The sequence below is a fragment of the Suricata suricatta genome, chromosome 1 (assembly GCF_006229205.1).
Source record: "Suricata suricatta isolate VVHF042 chromosome 1, meerkat_22Aug2017_6uvM2_HiC, whole genome shotgun sequence".
NCBI lineage: Eukaryota > Metazoa > Chordata > Mammalia > Carnivora > Herpestidae > Suricata > Suricata suricatta.
The window spans coordinates 176,084,426-176,109,262 of record NC_043700.1 but is presented as its reverse complement, the minus strand read 5'-3'; the positions used below and the strand labels follow the sequence as shown (position 1 = coordinate 176,109,262).

Below are 24,837 nucleotides of genomic sequence, written 5' to 3'. Positions count from 1 at the left end.
GGGGGGGGGGGGGAATCCGGACTAGAGTCAAAACTGACTATATTTGAGCACATCCATTTTAATATTTTTATCTTCATCTTATTATAAATAGAAATGGCATTTTTCCAACCGGGCCACTAAACACCACTGGAAAGACTTCAGCTTCTGATTCATATCAATATCTTAGAGCATAAATATTGCATATGAGTAGAAACAGAGCCAAAGGCACATGGAAAGAGTTTCCAACTGCAACAGATACGGTGACAGCAGCTAAGCTTTGATTTGCTCAAGGCATCTCAGAGCCACCTTAAAATAGCAAACTTATTGGAGTTAAGATAAGATTGAGATTCCCTTCCACAAGCTCCTGCCCAGGATACTTTGCTGCCTCCTCTCCTCCTCCAAGCCCTTCCCCCCTTACAGGAATAATTGCATCGGGAGGGACGCTTCAGTCCTGGCTGCAGTGCCGAGCCCAGCCCCAGCTCACCTCGATGTCACTCCATACAGAGTCCTGGTTGCACATGTCCCACGCCATCCAGCTCCTGAATGACGCCAGTCAAGCTTTTTCAACTCCAATCCACAGTGACACAGAGCACACACTCATGCAGGCAACCAGCCCCTTACTGAGAGTGAACTGAAGGCACCTGTCTACTACAGTCCCCAGTCACATGACAAAGCTATTAAAAAGTAGGCTGGGCTGTCACTCACCCAGCCTCCCTTCTCCTGTGCAGCTTGCTGCTCAAACTCGTGACGTCACTCCAAGGCAGCCTTCTGCCTCAGTGAAGTAACGTTAAAAAAAAAAAAAAACGGAAAGAAGAAAGAAAGAAAGAAAGAGAACACTTGGACTTTTGGAGGCTTCAAGCATCATGCTGTGATTAAAGCCAGCTTTGAATGCCACAGACTCTAAACGGAGTCCTGGTCATATAATAACTAAAATCCCCTGCAATCTTTTTTTAATTTATTTTCCTTCCAAAACAAGCAAGTGGCAAAGCTCCCTGTTTCATGACAGAGTAACTATACTCTTAGCTAAAATGTGTACTCCCCAAGGATTCAGACACTAAGACCTCCAGTGGACTCCAGCTCCGTTTGGGACTAAAGCAAGGGTTTATCACATGATGCATTTTTATGAGACATTTTCTAATTGGGGGAAGTGTTTGAAAGCAGAGAATGGGGCAGGCATTTTTCTTTTTTTGCTTGTTTAATCAACAAAATGGTCTGTATTTGTTAAGGTATAAACAAACTCCTCTACCCAGGAATCTGCTATCCCAGTGGCGGTGGGGAATACCAGCTCCCGAAGTGTTACTGCAATTTTCTTTGCTCCTTATAAGGAGAACAAGGAACAAAATACCACCCTTTCAGGTCCTTTCTAATTATTTCCATTTCTCTCATAGGCTCCCAGAAAACAAGTGTTAGTAAATACAGTTGCTGCCGCTGTGCTCAGATCAGCTGAGTTTCCCGGCTGCTTGTTTTTCGTACATGTACCATTTCCACCCCAGCTGCCTTAGGGTGCCTTTTTGAATAAACACTGGATTCCAACCCAAGTGCCTGAGTTGTGCAGTTTGCATTTGAGACCAGGAATGTCCGTGGAGTAAGGGAAAAATACTGACATGCTGTTAGCAGAAACACTCATTTCTTGAGCTCTTTAATTTTTTTTTTTCAGCTTCTACCCTGAGACAATGAAGGCTAATGCAGGTGCACTGTTTTATGATGACATACATATTGAATACATAACAAACTCTGGGCACTGGGAATCACTAAGAAACACTCCCCATAACACGACAGTGGTCTGATTTAACCCTTCCAAGCTCCATGGAGACATACACGTGTATATAAATTTGTGAATACATGTTTTTAATATAATTTTCAACCCAATATACTTTTAAAATCAGTTCAATTCTTTTACTTGATAATAACTTCTCTGAAAAAAAATCCCCCTGGTATCTAAAAATAATTTTAAAACACTATTAATTTAATCTCCTGTTCTACTAAGGTTAATTTAATGTGTTCTCTCTTGTCCATCTCTTTGTAAAGAAAAAAAAAAGAATGGTGATTTGCTGTGACACATTTTAACTGCAAAGTTGCACCGATATTGAAGGTGAAAGGAAGAAAAATCAAACAAACAAAAATCAAACTGTGTCTTCTTTCAGACCACACATGTTATGAGCTAATATCTGCAACAAGTTGCCAGTAAATTCCTGAAAAATGTGATGAAATTGACAGTTTGTCATTACTGGACATAAAAAGATGGCCCAGAGCTTTGACATTTTAAGTTAGCTGAGTACATTTCACCAGCACATTTTCCCTCTTACAAATAGCGGAAAATCACTGCAGTTTTAATTTTCTAAGTCAAGAAAGAACAGGAAAATACAACCTCGGGAAGGCTTTTATACATGCAATTAGTGGCATTACTCTGCACTCCCCACAAAGAAACACTAATTTTCTTCCCAATTATATTGTGATTTAATGTAAAACTACAGTAAATTATTAAAATTCAGGGCAAAGGTCACTGGCTCTACCCTCAACACAGTCAACTGTGAAGTAATATTGGTCACTTGACCAAGAAGAGTTGATGTTTATTAATTATTATCAGGTGATCCCTGTGGTGATTTTTCTCTGATACTTTTACCTGTCTTCATCAAAGGTTGGCATCCATTATGTATATATTTATACACATATAAATATATATTTAAAATTCTGTGCACATATTTTAAAGAAATTCTTTACACTGAAACATTTTGTATGATTATTTTTGATATTTTAACCTGCCCATATTGTGTTGTTGGGGTTTTCTTATTTGTCTACTTACCACCTAGTTCCACTTTATCAAATCGGCACATTCACTGAAACTACAGGTGGTTTTATATACATTTTCTTCTCCCTTCACCATCACAATGAGTCAAAATATTGACATGGCTTGTAAGCTATAGCATACAGCTTTCCCTCATAATTATTGTACAATTCCAAATTTAAATAGATTTTTGGGACAAATTAGAGTAACTTCCACTATTTTTTAAGTTTCAAATTTACAACTCTAACAAGAGGGTTATTTTAGAGGTCTTATACTTTGGTTAATTAGCTCTTCAGATTTTAAAAGTTCTCTCCTGTCCAGTTTTTTCTTATCTCAGGAGAACATAAATTCTTAGTTGCCCACCAAGCTTGCTCTTTTCTGGCTTCCCAGGCAATTTCTATATTTAATTCTCTCTCTCCCTTGACTGTTTTTCTCTTCCTCTCTCCCTGCTGCCCTCCTCATACCTCTTTATCAACTCTGCCTCTAAGATTTCCAAATGTTTGGTTTCAACCAACAAGGATCTATTGAAATCCAACTGTGTCCACAGCACCGTATTGTAAAGACTGCCAAGAGGCATAGGACACGGACACAAGGGAGCTGACAATTTTAGGGGGATGAGAGCCCTTAAAGATGAAAAATAATTTGATATGAAAAAAAAACAACAACACAACTTTGCTCAATACCCAGATTCCTCTTCTCCTTAAAACACACTCTTTTTAGGTACAAGGTCCTTCCACTATTACAATTCACACCCAGATCAGCCACACTTTGTCCCAACAATAGAAAGAGGTATTTATTAACATCTGCTGCGTGCTCATAATGTTCCATATCTTCACAAAGCCTAGATTCCACCCCAATGGAATTTCTCCCCTCACTAGCTCTGTTAACATTTCCCAAGACTCCAACATTAGGGAAGGTAAGAGATCTACCCTTAGTTGATAACAAGAGAGAAAATAAACCTTCAAAATGATAATTCCATGCCATAACACAAATATTTGACAAAGTACGAAACATTTCCCCACCACTGCCCCAAACTATAGGTTTTTCTCATTCTCTCTGTTTGATATAATTGCCACTTAAAAAATAAATAAACACAATCAAACTCAAATACCCAAGTAGACAACGGCAAAGACAATTTGTTTTAATATCATTATTGCATATAGATGAGAACTCAGAAGTAAAGAGCTACTAGTATAAAATATCTTTGCTCCTTTTTTTTTTATAAACTTAAATAGAGATATAAGGACAAATTAAAGGCTGAAACTTATAAGGAAACCTGGAAAAGAAAACATATACAGCAGGGCTTACATGAGCTTGACCTTAAGATCAGCATTTTATGTAGCATATTTCAATCAATTTTAGTCCTCAAAACTACTCAATAAAGATGATCTATAAACTCATTTTATAACTGAGAAAAAAAATTTAAAGAGAAAAAAAAGCAAGGGTTTAGATAGCAGTTGAAAATGGCATATAGATCTCTGGAAACCCTTCTAGAAAGGACTGAAGTTTCATACATAAGAATAATATTCATTCCCAGGTCAAAAGAACCCGGCGGCAACTTTGTATCCACGAGAGTGTCTACATAGCTGGAAACCAACATTCCTGGGAATGCTGCCTGCCTAGAGCATTCTTCCAGAAAGGAAAGGGATCTGCCCAGAATTGCTAATATTTTTAAAGTTAATCATTGCTAACAGGCATTCAATTGCTTGCTTTTAATTCCTAGAGGGGCTAATTGATTCTGATACCCCATGTCAGTTTCTGGGCACATGCTCTGAGCCTCTGGGACATGTTTGAAGCTGGGGCCGTGCAGGGCACCAAAGCAGGTGGCAGGGCAGGCTATACCAAACACCTCTAGCCTATGAACACTCTCAACTCAAATCTTATTTTGTTCAAATCTGCCATGATGATGTCAACATGGTCAAAGCACCTTTTGGGAAACAAATAGAAGAAAGTTGCTGCACAGCTTTAGTACCTCCTTGAATTCATTTGTTTACTTTTTCAAATAAACTGAGGGCAATAGACGACCTTGGCAACATATCTTTTATCCCCAATAAAACCTTCTGCAGAACAGCTCTGTGCAACTGAGTCAGCATGTATTTTAACATAGACCTCAGAATCTGCTCTTGCCATTTTTCATATTAAAGCCAAAAAAAAAGTGAAAATTAATTTGACCTGCAGTCAGTCAATTGGACTAATCTAAGCATAAAGCAAAAAGTACGGTTATTAGGTCTGAAGATAAGAGATAACAAAAAGATGATTAAAATCTGCTTTTGTCTGATATTTAATTCTGCCATATTTGTGCATCTACAGACATTTTCATTTACCTTAATTATTTCAAGTTAATTCACATTTAATGCAGTGTGTGATTGATTATATAAAGAAGAAATACTCCATAGCATTATGTAGCAATAATATTTTTACTGAAACTGAAAATAAAGCACATTGTATTTTATTAAATTTGGTACTATTTAAAAATGTAAAGAGCCACTAAACCTCAATAGTGTAATAGTTTGCTGAAGAAGGTATTTTTATCCCCTAAGGAACTTAGTCAAGGGCCCAAGAAAACTGAGGCACATGAATTATTAAATTGAAAAAAAATTTGTTAGTCAAATAGTTTAGCCTGGTACTTTTTTCTAGAGCTTGGGTCCTAATGAGCTTAACTTTTCTCGATTTTAGGGAAGTAAACTGTATTTTTCAATTAGTCTCAAAGTGGAAGAATAAAGTATAATACTATACTATTTGTATTTTCTTTCTTTCTTCTTTTCTTTCTGTCTTTCTTTTTCCTTCCTCCCTCCTTTTCTTCTTTCTTTCTTTCTTTCTTTCTGTCTGTCTGTCTGTCTCTCTCTCTCTCTCTCTCTCTCTCTCTCTCTCTCTCTCTCCCTCCTTAACTCCCATCAGAAAAGTCTTGGAAAGGTTTGGTGATTTTGCTTTTGTTTCTGTTGTAGATTTTTCCAGTGCTTTTATATTTGAATTTAATTCTAGCAGAGCTAATATATATCCTAAAAATGTGGGGAGACAGAAATCTTAAGAAGCAATTAGCTTAAGGTCTAAGCTAAATTTTGTAATGACTTAAAATTTTATCTTATATTTGCTAGCACAACTAGATGCAGGAATTTTGAGAAAACTTTCTTAACCAAGAACAATACTTCTAAGATTGATCTCCGCATTTAGCAGCTTAATAAAAAATAGATATCAAATATTAATGGTAGGATTACAAATGGGTACAAGTGTATCCTGAGGACAGGTAGGCAATATGTATCAAGAGTTAAAAATGGGCATCCCTATAAACCCAGAAATTCTACTTCTAGAAATTCATCTTAAGGGCATGACAGGAGGGTGTATGCAAAGATTTTTGGTGTGAGGAGAATCAATACAATATTATTTGTATTATTGAAAACTTGAAAGCCAGGTAAATGGCCAATAGTAATAGTCTGGTTAAATATATTATAGAGAATTATATATATATGTATATATATATATATATATACACACACACACATATATATATGAGTGTATATAGACACATATATTCATGTTTATATATTCATTATATATATGTATAATCAATGCTAACATTCATAACTGTTGCAAAATACATTTAATGGCAAATGAGAAAATGTTCAAAACACATTAAGGTTTAAAATTATGCTTGATAAAACTATAATCAAAACAAATTTACAGGTCAATGTATCTGCTCAGAAAGAAAAGAGGAAGCAGGACTAGGAGAACATATAACAAGGCGGTAACAGTGGCTGATGATACTATAAGTTCTTTTTAATTTTCTTTCCATGTCTGTATGTGTTTCTGTATGTTTTAAATTCGCTGTGATGTACATGTATAACTTTCATGTTTAAAATAAAATGTATTCCTTTTTCAAGGAAACCTATAGACTCAGGCGTATTGCTATGCCTTCTTAATGTACAGGGAATGTAGCAAAGAGAAATAGCCCTTGACATCCAATATAAATCTCAAATATTCACCACATGTTTACAAGGAAGCCATTTTTGTCTATCACACCGAGTGTAACTGACACTCCACTCAGGAGAAAGTCTCCTGGTCAACTGGGAGAAGTTACTCTTTGGCATCTGAGAACCCCTCTGAGCCCTGAGCTAGAGGGTAAGCGAAGCTATCAACTCGTATTAGCTGCCTCAGAGGTGGGCCCAGACCACTGGCCACCAGATCCCCCTGGCATCTGCATTTTGTTTCTCAATTTGAAATTTCATCAATTAAGTTTAATAAACTTTCTGTTCAAAAATGGAATTATCCTTAGTAGGGTAAAGGAGATTTTGGTTATTTATACAAAAGCATCTATTTGTTAGCCATAGCTTTCCTTCCTTTCTAGCACCTAACAGAGTGTAGAAGCACATACATACCAAGATAAAGACTAGCAAATGCCTTCTGAATGGTGTGACTATAAACTATTAAGAAGATTTCTCAGGAAGAGATTTTAGCACCTGGGAACAGGAAGGGGCAGTCCTGGGAGGTTTGGGAAGAGCTTTTGTAGACATGATTTCTGTCTGAGACAACTGAAATGGACAGGATGAGGAAAATGCCATCCAAGTTTCAAACCAGTGACTTGCAAGTGATCTGGGACAACGCATTCCCAAAAGTGTAGCCACTGTGTGCACACTGTCATGTGGTGCAGCCCTTTTCTTGGGCAGAAAGCTCATTCTGGACCCTCCAAGTATCCCAAGGGAGGTTGACCCACTCTCTTTCCCCAGGAAGGCTCACTATCCTCACAGGAATGAAGCCTTTACTATTAGCCCCTTGGAGTTAGTGTTCTCACAGTTTCATGGTCTTCCCTGCAAATGACTCTTCCCACACTTGGGTGATCATTTTTTTGACTATTAAGAATTTTCGTGGGAAAGGGGTAATGAGGCTGGAAACAAGGCCAAGTTCATGAGATTTATGATCATGGGAATAAAAGTCACAGCAAAAGGAATATAGGCAATGGTATTATAATAGCCTTGTATGGTGACAGATGGTAGCGATGCTTGTGATGAGCATGGCATAATATTTAAACTTGTCAAATCACTGTGTTGTACACCTGAAACTAATATAACATTGTGTGTCAACTATACTCAAATTAAAAAAAAAAAAACTTAAGGGATTACATGTGGCTCATGTCTGTCTGAGAAGTAGAGGAACTTTGTGGATCTTGCTTCAGCCCAAAATGGAAGGAAAGGGATGGTGGAAAGAACATGGGTCCTCATTCAGCTGTGTCACGAGCCCACAGTTCAGCTTTGGGCAGTTCACTTAATGTCTCCGAGCCTCAGTTAGAGGAGATGGCCAGATTCAAACACATCTCAGATTCTTGTCACCTCTCAAATGCAAGGATACGCCTGTCTTGACAGAGACAGGTAATCTGGGAAGACCTCTTTGCGCAGAGTAAATCCAAATGTTGCACTGCATAAAGGCAAGATTTCAGGAAGCATGTGCAAGAAGAGTAACTGGTGCTCAGCTTTGCCGAAAGAGCACAGCTCCATCACTTCCCTTGCAATATAGGTAGTTAACTTCCTAACCATTCCAGGAAAGGAATACAAGCGAACTTCTGAAATACACTACTTTCATGCATACCGACTTTGAGAAATCTGGCTTCCACAGACCTGCATTTCTTACAAAGCCCAGCAGTTGGGGGTACCTGGGTGGCTCAGTCGGTTGAGTGTCCGACTTTGGAGCTCACAGTTCATGGGGTTGAGCCCCACGTCTGGCTCAAAAATAAATAAATGTAAATAAGTGTTAAAAAAAAAAGTTAAAAAAATAAAGCCCAGCAGTTGTCCCAGAAAAACAGCAAGTTTTCATCTTGTTTGTTGTTAATGCTATTAAGAGGCAGCAGTCATATGTGAGACCAAGTTCCTACTTGTGCAATAAAAATGAAAACCATACACGTCGTGTGATAGTGACTATTGACTTATGCCTGCATATAGATGGCATTTAACATACTAACCTATGATTTGGTTTGACAACAGGTATTAAAAGATATTACCAGGAGAGAGAAGCTTTGGAAAAGAGGAGGGATGCTGAACTTAGAGTTTAGTAAGTAAGAATAAGGTCTATAGCATCTAGGGAAATACAATCTTAAAGTAACCCTCTTGCCTCCTAATACCAGAATGCCCCCCCGCAACACCACACCCCACTTGGCCATCTTAAATGAATGATTCATTATATTTAGTCAAAATATTCCTTCCTCCTTTTTAATTTGAGGGAAATTACCTGAAATTTACTGCAGAGTGTGGAAAGAGAAAGGTCATGTGCCTAAAATGTTTTATCACAGTGTTATTAACAAATGCATTAAACCATCACAGAATGGTTGATGTATCAATGGGAATTAATAATGCCTCCTGGTCAGCTGTTTTCTTTGTACATACAACCCAGTTTAACAGGAAGCAGAAGATCTATACTTCAGAGTCATCTGATGCCACCTAGCCAGAGATTTTCCTTTAGGGCTGAGTGAGGAGCCACAGGAACACTCAATTCCCGAAATCTCAAGCCCCAGCGACAAAGGAGTAAGCAAAGTAACACCAGGTAAATGATAAACCTCGGTGAGGACAAAGCCTTGATAAACCACCAGCTGTTTCCATACAATGCTGGATGTCCAAAGATTATTCACTAGCATGACATACTTCACTTCACGTTTTCCTGCACCCAGAGGAAAGAAACAACAGGAAAGCTAACATAAGAGAGCTTCATTTGTGTGCCTGGGAATTAATCTCCAAAAGGCACTTTGCAAGAGTTTCCGTCTCAAATAAGCCAAAAGCTTTATTACACTTTAAGGAGACAGGGTTGTCCTTTGCCCCAAGCAGATGATCAGAAAGGATTCTCTTCCTCCCTCTTTTCAAAGCAAAGATGTCTGACTGCTCCTAAGGTGTTAACTTTCCAGCATCCATCTTAGCGGATCCACTTCCGCGTAGGACACCTAAAAATAGGCCACGCCTAACCTTTTGCATAGCCCTGCAAAGCTACTAAGTGGGAGCTCCAACACGGCGCTCTCCTGTGGGTATTTTCAGACTGTGTTCTTTGTCTTCTCTATTATATTACCCGAGGTTGACTATCGCATAAAAACACAGGACAAGACTGGTTTTCAGGGATGTACCTTGCATTACAACCGCTAAGGTTACTGCTCTGTCATTGTTTTTTAGATTTATTATTTAGATTTATTTACTATTTTTATTTGTCTGGTGATGTACTTAGATTTATTATTATTCTATTGTTATTGTGTATTAGATTGAACCAAATGGAACTGGGGATAATAATGTTCTGGGGGAAAAGCAACTGAAAAAATATTAATGTTCCATAAGCTTATTAATTTCACATACAATATTAAGGTTGTTGGAACTCTTCTACTTCAAAAGTATAGTCAAGTACATCAATGAAAATGAATGAACTTCTATAACACATCAAAATGTACATAAATCCCAGAAACATCATGCAAAACAAAAGGAGTCAGATACACCAAAAAAGTGCATACCTTATTCTATTTTTTATAAAAATAAGTACAGAAAGAGATATGCCTAATTTATGCACTTGGAAGTCTGGATAGAGGTTGCCTTTGGCAGAGGTTGGGAGCTGGGGACATGGCTATGGGAAGGGGCTCCAGAAAGCTGGCTATGGTTTGTTTGTTTTTTGTAATGTTTTTATTTTATTTTTTTTGAGAGAGAGAGACAGAGTGTGAGTGGAGTAGGGACAGAGAGCGAGAGAGACAGAATCGGAAGCAGGCTCCAGACTCTGAGCTGTCAGCACAGAGCATGATGTGGAGCTCGAACCCACAGAGCGTGAGATCATGACCTGAGCCAAAGTCGGACGTTGAACCACCTGAGCCACCCAGGCGTCCCGAGAAAGCTGGCTATGGTTTACTTCTTGCTGTCAGTGCTGTTTACATGAGTATGTTCAGTTAGTGAAAATTTGTAGTGCTGAACACCTATGATATATGCACTTTTCAGTATTTGTATTATACTTCAATAGAAAGTCGAAAATGCATAGAGGAGAAAGAGAAAAGAGCCTTCCTATAATATTACAAAGTTTCAAAGATTACTATACTTCTGTTTAAAAAATTCTGAATGTACAACTTTTCTCAAAAGAACCATCTCAAAAGGCAAACCATAGGGAGTAGGTATCAAGCAACCTGATGTCTAAGTGCGTTTGCTTGCCCTGGGACAAAGCCCCTGCAACTTCTATTTTCTATCAAAAGATAGAATAGGATTAGGTATTCTCTGCAAGTTTTTCTTTTTTTTTTTGAAGTTTATTTATTTTTGAGAGAATGCATACACAAGCAGGGGAGAGGCAGAGAGAGAGGGAGACACAGAATCTGAAGCAGGCTCCAGGCTCTGAGCTGTCAGCACAGAGCCCAACATGGAACTCGAACTCACTAATGGTGAGATCATGACCTGAGCCAAAGTTGGATGCTTAACCGACTGAGCTACCCTGGTGCCCCTCTGAATGTATTTCTTAAATAAGCTGAGGGAAGGAAATTTCCCACTCTGAAACCGTAGTATTTGCCCATGGTTCAAAATTCATTTATTGAAGGGTGTCACTGACTTGGTTTGAAAAGATGGTCCCATTCTCTGCGAACCTGACCTTGGGCGTCAGTGCAGATCTGTCATTTAGTATCTGTCTATCTGTGTGAGCCCACGGGAGGTGTCTAAACTATCTAATCTCACATTTTAAACAAGGAAATGGTGATTATAAATACCCATTTTTAATGGTTGGTGTTAGGGTTAAATGACATGTATATGAGCCCAGTGCTTGACATATAATAGCTACTCAATAATAATACCTTATATTCACATACAAATACTTCAAACTCAATTTAACATCAAACAATATTATAGTAGATGCTTAGGTTTGCACTTTGCCTGGCTTCTTCATCTAAAACAAACAAAAAAATCTAGAAACAAAGCAGAGCACTTTCTTTTGAAGTCTTACATTAAGCCGACTTTCTTTGAGAGCACACACAAAATCATCACCTAAGCTGTAGGGACGCCAAGTGTCTGTTGGTTTCTCTGTTTACCCGAAGAAAAGTAAAACCAGCCTCATACTGGTCCTGACCTGGCTCTACCTCCAAAGAGACCAGAAGCAGCAAGTGCAGAAAACAGTTTTCGTTTCCATTATGCTGGCCACAAAAGTTGCCGGAGCCAAAAGTCTGTCAAGAGTTTCTCTGTTAAGAAAACAAGGCGTCCATACATTGCATGGAAACTGATAAGATACCACGAGTTTGCAAATGGGAGAAGACCCATAAAGTATCAAATCGTGTATCATATCGTGATGGGGGGATAATGGAAAAAAAACCCACAGGAGCAAAATAATTCAATATCATGTTAATTTTGCCACCAGTGGCCTATCAACTGAATCATCTTAGAATCCATACTCTTCCTGAAAAACTTGTGATCAGTCAAACAATCACATTTAAGTGGGTAAAACGACATAAAGCCATGTTATACTTGTCTTAGATATTTAAGGGATTTTTTTTCTTGTAAGTCACTTTTCTGTGTCATGAAATGCTGAAAAGCTGGCATATAAGCTAAAAACTGTGCTGTCCGATACAGTAGCCACCACTCACCATGTGGCTGCTGAGCACTGGAAATGGGTCTAGTCAAAATTAAGATGTGCTATAAATGTATAAATATACAGGGTATTTCAAAATGTTAGCATGAAACATCAAATGGAAACTATCTCATTAATAATTTATATTGACTAATGGTATACGATACGGTGGATGTATTTGGGAAAATGAAAGATCTTATTAAAATTAAATTTACTTTTTCTCAATGTGGCACCTAGAAAATGCAAACTTACGGATGTGATGTGCAGAACTTGCCTATTTGACAGTCCTTGTCTACCCTTCTGTGCTCCCCTCATGCAACTGATATACATGCAAATAAAATTAGTGAGTTACAGCATCAGGGAATTGCAGAATGAATATGGGGTAGGAGAGGAGGGCGACAGCAATGCACTCCCCTAGGGGGCGCCACTCACGTCCCAGGCTGTGAAGAGTGATCACTGGAGCTTCACAGTATTCTGCGTGCACAGCTCTGTATTATATGCTGTATAATCCATCGTCCCTACATAATCAGGAATCCTTTCCAGAAAATCCCTGAGGCAACCGCATACATCTTTTCAACAGTTTACATACTTTGCCAAAACATATACAAAATAATAAGATGCAAATGTATAAAGTGAGGTCTCCCCAGTACTCCAGACTGGGAGGGCAGAAAATAGAGCTGCTCATATTATACAATTCTAATAAGGTGCAGAAGATAGCCAGAGCAATACTAAGTATGCAGTCTGAGTTATATACTGGGATGCAGCGTTCTCAAGAAGACAGTTTTCTTCCTGGAGACGAGAGGCATTTTTCAGAGGGTAACATCCACGTTAATTACAAAATGCACCCGCCTCTCTCTTCCAAGGGAGAAAAGCCTGTTGTTGCATCTGTAATGTAGCTTTAGTTTCTGATGCCAAAAATGATTCAGTAAACACAGTTATGTTATGGTATACTATTTCTTATTCAGCACTCAAATTAATCTCAAGGCAGTGCTGGCATTAATTCAATTTGACGCCTGTACTTAGGATTTCACATAGGTGCCTTCATCCAATTTTTCTTCGCAACTAATAAAATCTTAATTCATGGTAATATATTTATTTCTAGTTCAGTTCATGTTAAGGAGTGCAGTGCTTTACAGAAAACTAATTAATATCAATCATATATTATAACACTTTTAATGGTTCAGAGGAAAATCCTACACTGGGGGAAAGATTAGATGAACCAAAGGGTCTTAGCCCATCCTATTTACTCTATTTTTAGGATTTGAGAAAAAGATACCAAGCATCATTTCAAATATTAATTTAATTGAAGGTGTGCATCATGGGAAACCTGGGAATTAAGAACCCCGGCTCTGATCCCTAATAGGACATTGATTTGATGTGACCCAAGAATGTAATTTACACTCTCAGAGACTCCGTTTTCCACCTATCTTGTGTAACAGCCATATAATTTGCAAGTTGGTAAAGATATTCAAATTGAGATGCATGGCACTATTAAAATAATGAACAACTTCACTAATAGCGAGCCTTCTGCAATTGTTAACAATTCTATTTTTATGCAATGTTTGAGTAATGTTGATAGCATCATATTTTCTGGGATTGGACATAGAGTCAGCAGGATAGTTCAAGCATGAGTCCTCACTGTGACATGAACGGGGCCCCCTGGAGTTGTGTAGGGCAGTGGCCCTCACATTTCTTTAGGGAACAACATTTAAAAGGCCTAACCTCCCCCCCCCCAGGCACAAAGAGCTGGAACAGTGACTATATCCAACTATTTGAAAAAAAATTAAATAATAATAATGCAATTAGTCCCTTGAAATGCATGGTCATAATATCTAGTTTTCCCAAATGAGGCATTAATCATTTCATTCATTCTACAATTTCTACATATTGACATTCTACTAGCAAGGAAATAAAAAAGCACATACCATTCTGTTTTCTCTCTCTCTCTCTTTTTTTGCCTCTTTAGTAATCCACACATAAAACCTCCAAATCTGATATCCATATAATTTTTAAAATCTTGATCATTAGAAATAAAACAAAAACCCAAACACCAGCAGCATACTGGCTTCTGTGGGCAGAGATAATGCCTCTAGATACTCACTTTCCAAACTGAATCCATAGATGATAACCCCAAGATGCATGTCATTCATTTTACTGCAGTGTAAATAGTTGTATCGCAAGCTGACTGAACACTCACGAAGGGGCTCTCACGGGCTACTATTTAATTCACAAGGGCATGGTGACGTGGGAGGGCATCTCGGAGTCACTGTTCAATGAACTCCACAATAGGGCACAAATCTGAAACCCAATCTTAGCCAGATATGGACGTAAGAGCAAACATATACAGTATCATGTGCTTTCCAACAGCCCTGTGTCTCGAGGGAGATCTCTGACATCAGCAGTTGTGACAGGTGGCTCCCTTTCCAACTGTGGAAAATAAAACCCTATTGCAGAGGCACTAAGTAAATATAGCTGTACTGTAATCTTTCCTTGGTGCACTCTCCCTGTGATTTCTGTCCTGTGATGATACTTTATCCAATGAACCCATTCAGGACATTCTTCAATACTAAACGGACCGCACATTTGCAAACTGCCTGAAACTGGCATTAAAGATACTGAGAGAGGGTTCTGTTTGCTGCCCCAGTTGTCCGGCGGAGGCTTTCCTCCTCTCATTTATTCAAAATAGATTGTTAAGTGGCTGCCCAACCCTGTGCGGGAATATGTCACCCTATGTCCCCTGTTGCTAATACAACCCAACAAAATGACAGACAAAAGTCAGATCATCTTAAAATCACATGCATAGAGCAAGTCAATACCAACCATATCCAGTTTGAGTCTGAGAACTAAAATCAGCTGAGACGTACTAAGCCCTCTGTGGCCACAACTATTTGCTTTTGCATTTAAGAATTACTAGCAGAAGGGCACCCTGTAACGTGTGTGTAAAATTACTTAATTCAACTTCTATTTCCCTTTCTGAACGTAGATACTTTTACACTCTGACAGCCGCTGGCTCTTAAAGCATTCTCCTTTTTGTTGTATCTCCTTAGAAACACAAATCTTGTTCCCTGGCAGCGGCGGCTCTCGGTGCTGCACCACATGCCCAAACTCGTTCTCTCTCACAGCTTTAATTCACAGTAAGTGGCATGAAAGGAGGTCAACCCTTCTCAAAAAACACTCGGAGTTCTTTTCGACTTCAGAATCTATTTTGAAAAAGCCACACTCCCTGCTACGTAAAGAGCGGCTTCCCAGTTTGAAATTCTGGCTATAACTGCTGACGACTTACTGAACGGTCTGCAAAGGGGCAAACACGGGCTGGTGATCACAGTTTCAGTGCTTGATCACAATTCTCTTAGAGAATTCAGGAAACTCTGAGACAAGCAAGTCAGTAACTGCCATTCCCTCTTCACCCCCAAATAACCCTTTTGCTTGAAAACTACGTAGGACACACATACATGTTATAGCTTTCTTTTCCCGAGGTGTTCATTGAATGCTTAACTCAATAATGCCATCTTAATCCCTAAAGTTTCCATGGTAACCTACCACTGTAATAAACAAGTCTGAGGAATGAGAAATCAAGCAAGGTACTCCTGTTTCCCCCATCCTCCTTCGACTTTAAAGAATAGGGTCTTCTCCAGTCCTTTAAGCATCATAGATCATAACTACTTGAGCTAGAGTAAAAATAATACAATAAAATGATATCCAACATTTGGTGAATATGTACTATGTGCCAACCACTGTGCTGAGTAGTTACATAGAATATCTTATTGACTTCTTACGCTACCAGTAGGAGCAAGTATCCTTATTATGCAGATTCTAGGGATAAGTCAGCCGAAGCCTAGAGAGATTAAGTGATTTTTCCCAAGACAAGAAGCTGGTATGTGAGAAAGACATGGGACCTGAAGTTCGTCTTCCAAAGTTTTTTTTGTGTCCAATAATCACAAAGCTTCAACATCTAGGAGTCTCCCCACAAAGCAAAAAGAAACCACAGGCTCTGATTCCATCGGAAAGTAAAAACACCACACACATGTAGCCAAAACAACCAGGAAAACTAAGGAAAATGTGACTCAAACAGAGGCACAGCCAATACACGGTACGCTGCTCTGGTCAAAAGAAGCCATACTACAAGGGTCTTTGAATGTGATCTGGCATATCATTTAAAAGAATGCACTTCTTTAGGGGCGCCTGGTCATGATCACTCTGTGTGGGTTCGAGCCCCCCCTCAAGCACTGTGCCGACAGGTCAGAGCTGGGAGCCTGCTTCAGATTCTTTGTCTTCCTCTCTCTCTCTGCCTCTCTCCCACTTGGGCTCTGTCTCTTTCTCTCTTTCAAAAAAATGAATAAACATTAATAAAGAGTTTTTAATAAAAGAAAAGAATGCACCATTCTTTGTAGACCAACCTCTAAAGGAAAGAAAAGTTAAAGTTGGGGTATCTGATTCAGATCCCTGAAGGGCACTCTCTGAGGAGAAGCCTTTACGTAATGCCACTGCTCCCCGTAAATGAAATTGAGATTCCTTTTGAAGATGGCAATTGCAAATAAAGGCCAGATTAAAACATATCTTAAGACCACATAGTAAACCATATTACAAAAATTTTTTCCATGTTACAAATACGTTTCCATGCAAGTCTATACCATGAAGTACATACATTAGGTTTATCTGATTCTAGAAGAGAACACAGCAAACAGACTTTAACCTTGACTCTTAGTTCCCAGAACTGAATCAACTTCCAATATATATTTTATAGCTTTTGCTTGGAAGTGTGGTCAAACATGAAACGATCACGTGAGTTAGAGCCATTCAAAACTCACCACGGTACAAGTTTTTGGAAAGTGGGGCTAAAATATGTGGTTTTCTAACCTCCTCTGATTTCAGAAATATAAATAAACTCCAATGAATGTGTTTCCAAAAAAAAAATGTTGGCTTTGAGAACCGTGTGGCTCTGGTCTTGAGACAGTTATAACTAAGGTCCAAAGTACCTGGGTCCTCTGCCAGGCTGAAGGGCCATCATTCAATACGGTAAGTTCCAAAGTAAATGGCCCAGAATACAAAGCCAGGATAAGCTGCCTTCTCTGATACCCTCAGACCTTCTGGACCTAGAAGAACAAAGGCAAACAGGGGTGGCCTATGGCCATCTGATGAGGTAGGCATACAATTATTAATTGTGACACCCCACTGCGATCAACATCACCAGTACCTAAAAAAATCAAAACCACATTGATGATTATTGGGTAGGAATGGAAGTTGCATGCCTTTGATGATGTAAATTCTGAGGTCTGGTCCAAAGGTTATAATATTAAAAACAGAAATTCCCTTTCCAAAAGAGCATTAAACCAAGTTCACATTCATGATCCTTTTCTAGGTATACAAATTATGCTGCTAGGAACAAACCTTCGAAACAGAATCAGAACTCTGGTTAAAAAACAAAAACAAAAACAAAAAACCAGAACTCTGATAGACACAGAATAAATACGTTGAGTGTGGAGGCTATGCATGCAGCAAAGAGAACCAGGAACATGAACCATACTCTGAATACAATCTACCTTAATGAACATCCTCCACCTCAGTATCACCAGTTGAGCCACTTAATGTCTGTGAATCTCAAAAATACCTTAAAAAGTCGGGAGAACACCCGCTGCGCTGGCTTGTCATGGGGGCTCAACAGGAAGAGCAGAAGGGATGGGAGGGAGAGCCTTGCAGAAAGTCTCATATGCAGCCGATGTTACACAAATGCCCGTTTCCTGCATGTTCATGTTTCTCAGCTCCAACTATTTCTCATTTCTCCCAGCCTCTCCTTCTTTTCCTAGAGTTTTTTTTTTTTTAATAGAATATATACAATAAGACTCCTGCACCTTTGGCTCAGTCAGTTAAGTGCTGATGTCGACTCGGGTCATGATCTCACAGTTCATGAGTTGGAGCTCCGCACCTCAGGCTCTGTGCTGACAGCTCGGACCCTGGAGCCCGCTTTGGATTCTGTGTCTTCCTCTCTCTCTGCCCCTCCCCTGCTCTCGCCCTGTGTGTGTCTCTCTTTCTCAAAAATAAATAAACATTTAAAAAAAAAGACTCTGCACCTTTTATTCCATGGAGTAGACACTGTGACTTATGAATACACAAATGTGTGTGGGAGACAGGGCTCATCTTTCCCCCGTTGCAGATGCTTTGCCCGTGTATAGAGGGGAGAAGAAATGTTGGCTCTGATTGGAGTATGAAGTCAGTGTCAATGGAATATTTAACGAGGCATTTTTAAAGATCAATGATTCATGTGAAAGAAAAATCTTGAAAAACTGCAATGGGAAAAAAATTGGTATTTGGACTTACTGCCAATGCTTAGTTCCTGCAAGTTTGGGGAAATGTATGCATAAAGACACAGTGCAAACTGCCACTAAATGGAATTTTCTTTTTTTATTTTAATTTTTTTAATGTTTATTTGTTTTTGAGAGAAAGAAAGAGAGAAAGAGAGACAGAGCATGAGGGACAGAGAGAGAGGGAGACACAGAATCTGAAGCAAGCTCCAGGTTTTGAGCTGTCAGCAAAAGCCTGACACAGGGCTCGAACTCACAGACCATGAGAACATGACCTGAGCAGAAGTCTGATGTGTAACTGACTGAGCCACCCAGGCATTCCCATGGAACTTTGTTTAAAAGAGCCAATGACAGACAATGTCTGCACTTTCCAACTCGAGCATCTCTTTAGGTATTTAACGGCAAAACTATCAAGGACTAAAAATAAAAAACCCAAATTTTGAAAACTCAAAAATAGGTGAAATGCAGTAATTTCCCACTCAGGAAAATAAGACAAAACAAAGCAAAAAAAAAAAAAAACAAGGAAAACCTTAAAATTAGCTTATTCATATGCACTGAAGCTTTCTTTAAATATCTGCATCATAAAATACTCTAGAAATGCCTACTATCTTAAAAAACTAACATAAATTAGTGACTCAGGAGGAAAGAAAAGTATTCTCAAATATTATTTTTCTAAATATTACCTGTAACCAACACCACTTGAAAGCAAATACCAAACTGCTTGGACAATTATCCACAAAGAATCTCTCTCTCTAATTCATGTCTACTGTTGTTATTTACAGTCTCAGACAGTAACTTTAGACTTGTCCAAAGGTGTGGAATGTACTTCCTTCTCGTCTGCATCGATTCTGCTTAGCTAATACGAACCGTCCACAGTCTTCCTACCTTGTAAAGGTAATAAAGTCAGCCCTAAAAATTAAAATTAAAAATCTTGGCTAAAAGGCTCCACTGGGGTCAAAGAAGTACTTTAGCTCCACAAGGCCATGGCAAAGGGAAAGACACGCCTCACACCTCTACCTCTCTCCACGTGTACAGGAAAACACACATCTGCAAATGTGTAGAATACAAGGAGACATGCAGCCAGCTGCTACAAGTCAGTAAATCAATAAGAATCTATGACGCTCCTTAAGATGGTCCAGCAGGACTCCAGTTGCTGCCCCTCTGTAAAATTTTATATATTCCTGCCCTGAAAATCCTTGCATTCTATGAGAGAGTGGAGGCCAGATTCACAACTAACCTGCCCACATGCAAACAGAATAGCACATATGTTGAGGGAGAAAAGATGGGGATTGCTAGAGGTTTGAAGATAGACCCAATGAACCTTATAAACAGCCTAGAATGAGGTAGTCAGGCCCTGTAAAGACTTTGAAAGGCCCTGCCCCATATGTAATCCAATATAAAAACTAGATTCATTACTCAATTATATATACTTAGAGAAGCCCAGAAGAGTTCCAACCTTTGTCCTAATAGCTGCTTCAATAATGACATTAAATGATAATGTATAATAGTCTTTTAAAGGATAAATTTTGGTGCCCCTCATGGGTGCCCTGCTGTGCTGGAGGCCTTACTTGCTAGTTTAGTGTAATACTGGGCATCCTCTGTGGGTACCAACATAGCAATAAAGAAAACCAGAGATACGGTTTTCCAGGACTTGCCCATCCATTCTTGGATCCTCTGATAAAAGTTCTGGAGTCCAGAACAAAGGATTGCAAGAAACATACTTGGCTGGAAAAGACCATGTGGATTTTTCTGTATTTTGGAGGTGACTGTGAGGCCCCTAGAAGGAGAAGAGGCAGAAGGAGGAAGGATAATGAAGGAAAGACAATATTGTCTTTAAGACCGACTTCAGGGTAGAACCAGGTTCTGAGACTTCCTGACTTGTTGAAATGGGTCAATATGGATCTCTGTCAAATAGAGATGACACCACCATCCTCCTGGAGAATGTAAGGATCTGTTACCTAGATTGGCACTTGGTAGATATTTGGTAAATGTTAGTTTTTTCGATACTAAGGGGAGCAGAAAATAAAAAGTCCTGGTGCCAAATGATGAGTCATACAAGGTCCAGTGTTAGATGCTAAGGGAAATACAAAGAAATATGAAAGGTAGGGAGAGCCGAGATCTGGCTCCCAACAAGGGGGTGGGATGTAGCTGGTTATATGGTATTATTGAAGATTGGTTTTTAACTCACCAGATTCCAGGAGATCACCACAAGACCAGAGATAAAGGTAGTTAAAAATGGCAGTAGGTGATTTTTTTCAATTCCAGTCCATGGTATGTTGCCCACCATGTATCCACCACTATTCCAAGTGTCTCATGAAATGGGATCTATTGTTACCTTCGGCTTTCTTGTTTTCAGATGAAGAAACAGACACAAAGAGTTAAGTAACATACCCAAGGCTACACATATAATAAGTGGTAAGGTGTAGACTTGAACCCAGGGTGCCTGGTTTTAGGGACATGCCCTTAACCCTTCCACTAAACAGCTTCCTACTACCATCTCATGCAATTCTGAATCTTTACTAACTAAAGTTGAGTGAAACATCACAGCAACATGGTTGAATTAGATTTGGCTCCTGGTCTCACAGAGCCCGTAGTGAAAGAGGGATAATACAATCTCTGAGTCTGAAGCAGAAGGAGAAACTGCAGGACGCAGAGAGTAAAACACAAAGAGAGAAACCCAGGCTGACTGGAAGAGCATGGGAAAGGAAAAGGAGGCATTATGAGAACAGAGCCCTTCTTCTATCTTCCGTTCTTCGAAATCATTCTGTGTGTGCCTAGCAGGGGGCGGGTAGGAACCACTCAGTGGAAATAATTGCCTTTGTAATCTTTGGACTCTTGAGATAATGATATTTCCTACTGATCTTACTCAGAAATATTAATAAAATGCAATATATCCTCTCAAGGAATTTACAATCTTGTGAGCATAGAGACATGGATAGGTTCAAAAAATCTGATATGAGTTCACTTGGTTTGTGGTGATGATCTGAAATCTCAAGATGGGACACATGGTAAACAATAAGAATCCTGATATAGGGGGCCTGGTGGCTCAGTCTGTTAAGTGTCAGACTCTTGATTTTGGCTCAGGTCATGATCTCACATACATGAGATTGAGCCCTGTGTCTACTGGGATTCTCTCTTCTGTCTCTCTGCTTTCCCCTTGCTTTCTCCCTCTTTCTCTCTCTCACTCTCTCTCAATAAATAAATAATTAAAAAAAAAGAATCTGACGTAATCAAACCAAATTCTGAGAGTTTAATAATGATCTTCTTAATGGGCTACTGGTCTGACAGTATCTGCTATTAACTGTAGATAAACTGAGATCAATGATCTTGAACTTAACCAAGAAACACATGTTAAATTATAATTAGTCAATAACTTTCCAAATGGACAAAAAATTGACAGTGCCTATCATGGACTGGAGAAATTATGATACATGAATATCAATTATTTCATCAAGAAATATATACTAAAATGTATTCTGATAGTTTCTAAAAGGAGCCTATTTTTAAAGAAATGAAATCCTAGAGGCTGTTCAGAAACATCATGTCCCAAACATAACCAATTAAAAACTGACAAATCCCAAAATGGAAGATTAAACCACATGGAAGTCATTAGGATTAGTTTGAAAAGATACCCAGTTGGAGAAAGTAGTTTTTTTAGTAGCAAAATGTCTTAGAAAGGCTAGTTTTTTTAAAAAAAGAGAGAGAATTCCAGATGAAGACATGGTGTTTTCACAAGTGGTGTTCTTGGTTTACTAGCCCAGGCTGAGGGGCAGCAAGGTACAGAGCAGAGCCTTTACGCTAATGCTGATCTTGACTCATAGCCACCTGGCCTGAAGAAAGGTATGAAGCCTCTCTGCACCTTAGTTTCCTTTTCTGTAAAATAGGGTTCACTGTGCCCATTTCCTATGTCTTATTAGGGTTCTATAAGCATCATAAAAGATAATACACATGATTATTTATGTGTCAATTTGGCTTGCCTATGTTGCCTAGTTGTTTGTTCAAACACTAATTTAGGTGTTCCTGTAAGGGTCTTTTTTGTAAATGTAATTAATACATACAATCAGTTGACATTAAGTAGAGTAGATGACCCTCCATAATGTGGGTGGGCCCCCTCCAATCAGTTGACAATCATACAACTAAAAACAGAGAATGGCCTAAGAAGAGATTCTGCCTCAAGACTGTGACTGGAAATCTTGCCTGAGTCTCCAGCCAGCTAGCCTACTCTATAGATCTATAGATCTCTGTCTCGCAAGCCCTCAAAATTACGTGACCCAATTTTCTCAAAGTTTTCTCTCTTCCTCCTTCCCCCTACTTCCATGTAATTAATGAACATATAAAATGTAGATCCTTCATTTTAGTAGTTGTCGACAATCCCAGGACTGTAATTTTTAATGTGACTTCAAAAATAAATTTAGGACTCTTCAAAGAGAGGAAATGCAAATAAAATAAGGCTTCAAAATATTTTAGAACATAATCTCCATGAAAACAAGGAAACTGATTTGTTTAGACTTCTGTTCATTGGTCTAAAATGGTGCCCAAATGATTGAATAAATGTGCTGAAAGTGAATGAATGCTAGAATTCTATAGCTGTGTAGAGAAAGGTAGGAAAGTTTTTCCTGTTACTTAATATCAACCTAAATGATGTTTCTTCTGAGCTAATAAAGCATGATAGAGAAGGCATCCATCTCTATATCCACCCATTCACAACACATGCACTACCACTTTTGACAAGCTGTGCCAGGCTTTGTACTATGAAGACAAAGAAAACAGAAGTCTTCCCTTTGGAGCACCACAGCCTAGTAAGTGAGCATATGAATAAACATGTACAATTATATTAGTAGAATATATTGGAATAAAGCAGAAGGCGCTAGGGGATCTCAGAGAATGGACACCTAACTTCTTCTGGAAGGGATTCATTCATTCAGCCATGCACACATTCACTTCCAAAATGAATCTTTATGGAGGTGAACTCTGTGCCAAGCACTATGCTTTGCCCTGGGCATACTCAGTATAACAAATAATATTAATAATGGTTAGATTTTTTTAAATTGTATTTATTTATTTTGAGAGAGACAAGAGACAGCATGAGGTGGGGACAAGCACAAAGAGAAAGAGAGAGAGAATCTCAAGCAGGCTCTGCACTGAGAGCACAGAGCCCAATGCAGAGCTCAGACTCATAAAGCCATGAGATCATTACCTGAGCTGAAAAGAAGAGTTGGATGCTCAACCAATCGAACCACCCAGGAGCACCAATGGTGGCTGGATTTTATTGAGTGCTCACTATGTTTCAGGCATTGGTCTAAGCCATTTGCATTTATTTACTGCTTCTCTTCATACGACTGGAGAAAAAGGTACGCATTTTCCATATCCTTTCCTATAAAACAATCATACAGGCACAAATTCTCATATTTACTCCTCAAAGAACGAGTGATCACCCACCATCTAAAAGGCACACAGTTAGGCACAAATTTAATCAACACATTATCTCTGCCCTTAAACCTACTGAAAGAGACATTCCCACTGCCAACCACAGTTTCACACTGTATGACCCCCAAAACCTTGCAAAGGCCCCATCATAGCATAGGTACACCATCCCCAAAACTTCCCGAAAACTTGAAAATACGATTTTGAACATAACCTACAGAAATGTGTTGAGAGCGTCCTATTCTTTTACAAGGAAAATAAACAAAAGGAAATGTTGTTAACATGCAAGATAGATCTTCCAAATTATATTTGAAAACAAAACTCTTTTTGTTTGTGACTAAGGACCAGACAACTGCAGGTCAGCACCGCCTGAGCCTAGTTCATTCAGATACCTAGGTTGTCAGCCAACGTGAGTGGTTTCCATTACCTTGCCGACACTAACACAAGCATAATGCATTGTTCTCAAGATCTCAATGCTTAAAACTGTGAGCACAGCCACAGAAGATGCTGATATAAATATCATGCATTCTTGATAAATAGCATGAATTTGTCATCAATTAACAGCAACTATATATTGCAACAATTCTAAGTGAGACCTTCCAAATAACTGTAGTTTTAATTACTTGAGAAAACTACAACATCTATCAACATTCGCGGCTCCTGCTGAGAGTCACCGTGGTCCTAAAAGTTCCACAGTCACTGAAAGTGTTCACAGCAAGGAAAGAGTAAAGATCTCTGGTCCTTAGAAAAAAGAAAAAAAAAGGCCAATTTTATCCAGGAATCACAAATTCAGGACTTTCTTGGAATTGA

At 38.9% G+C, this 24,837-nt stretch overlaps 1 protein-coding gene across 3 annotated transcripts in view; it reads right to left on the bottom strand.

Moving 5' to 3' along the window:
- PPARGC1A (PPARG coactivator 1 alpha) overlaps positions 1-24,837 on the bottom strand; it is a 640,252-nt gene that overhangs the window by 98,168 nt on the left and 517,247 nt on the right. The window contains exon 1 of one of the 3 annotated variants that reach the window (XM_029948060.1): positions 464-562. The exons of the other annotated variants lie outside the window; for them this stretch is intronic. Within the exon in view, the coding sequence (XP_029803920.1) occupies positions 464-511 (48 nt within the window). The 5' untranslated portion in view covers positions 512-562. Of the gene's footprint in view, positions 1-463; positions 563-24,837 lie in introns of those variants that run through there. 3 annotated transcript variants of the gene reach the window in all.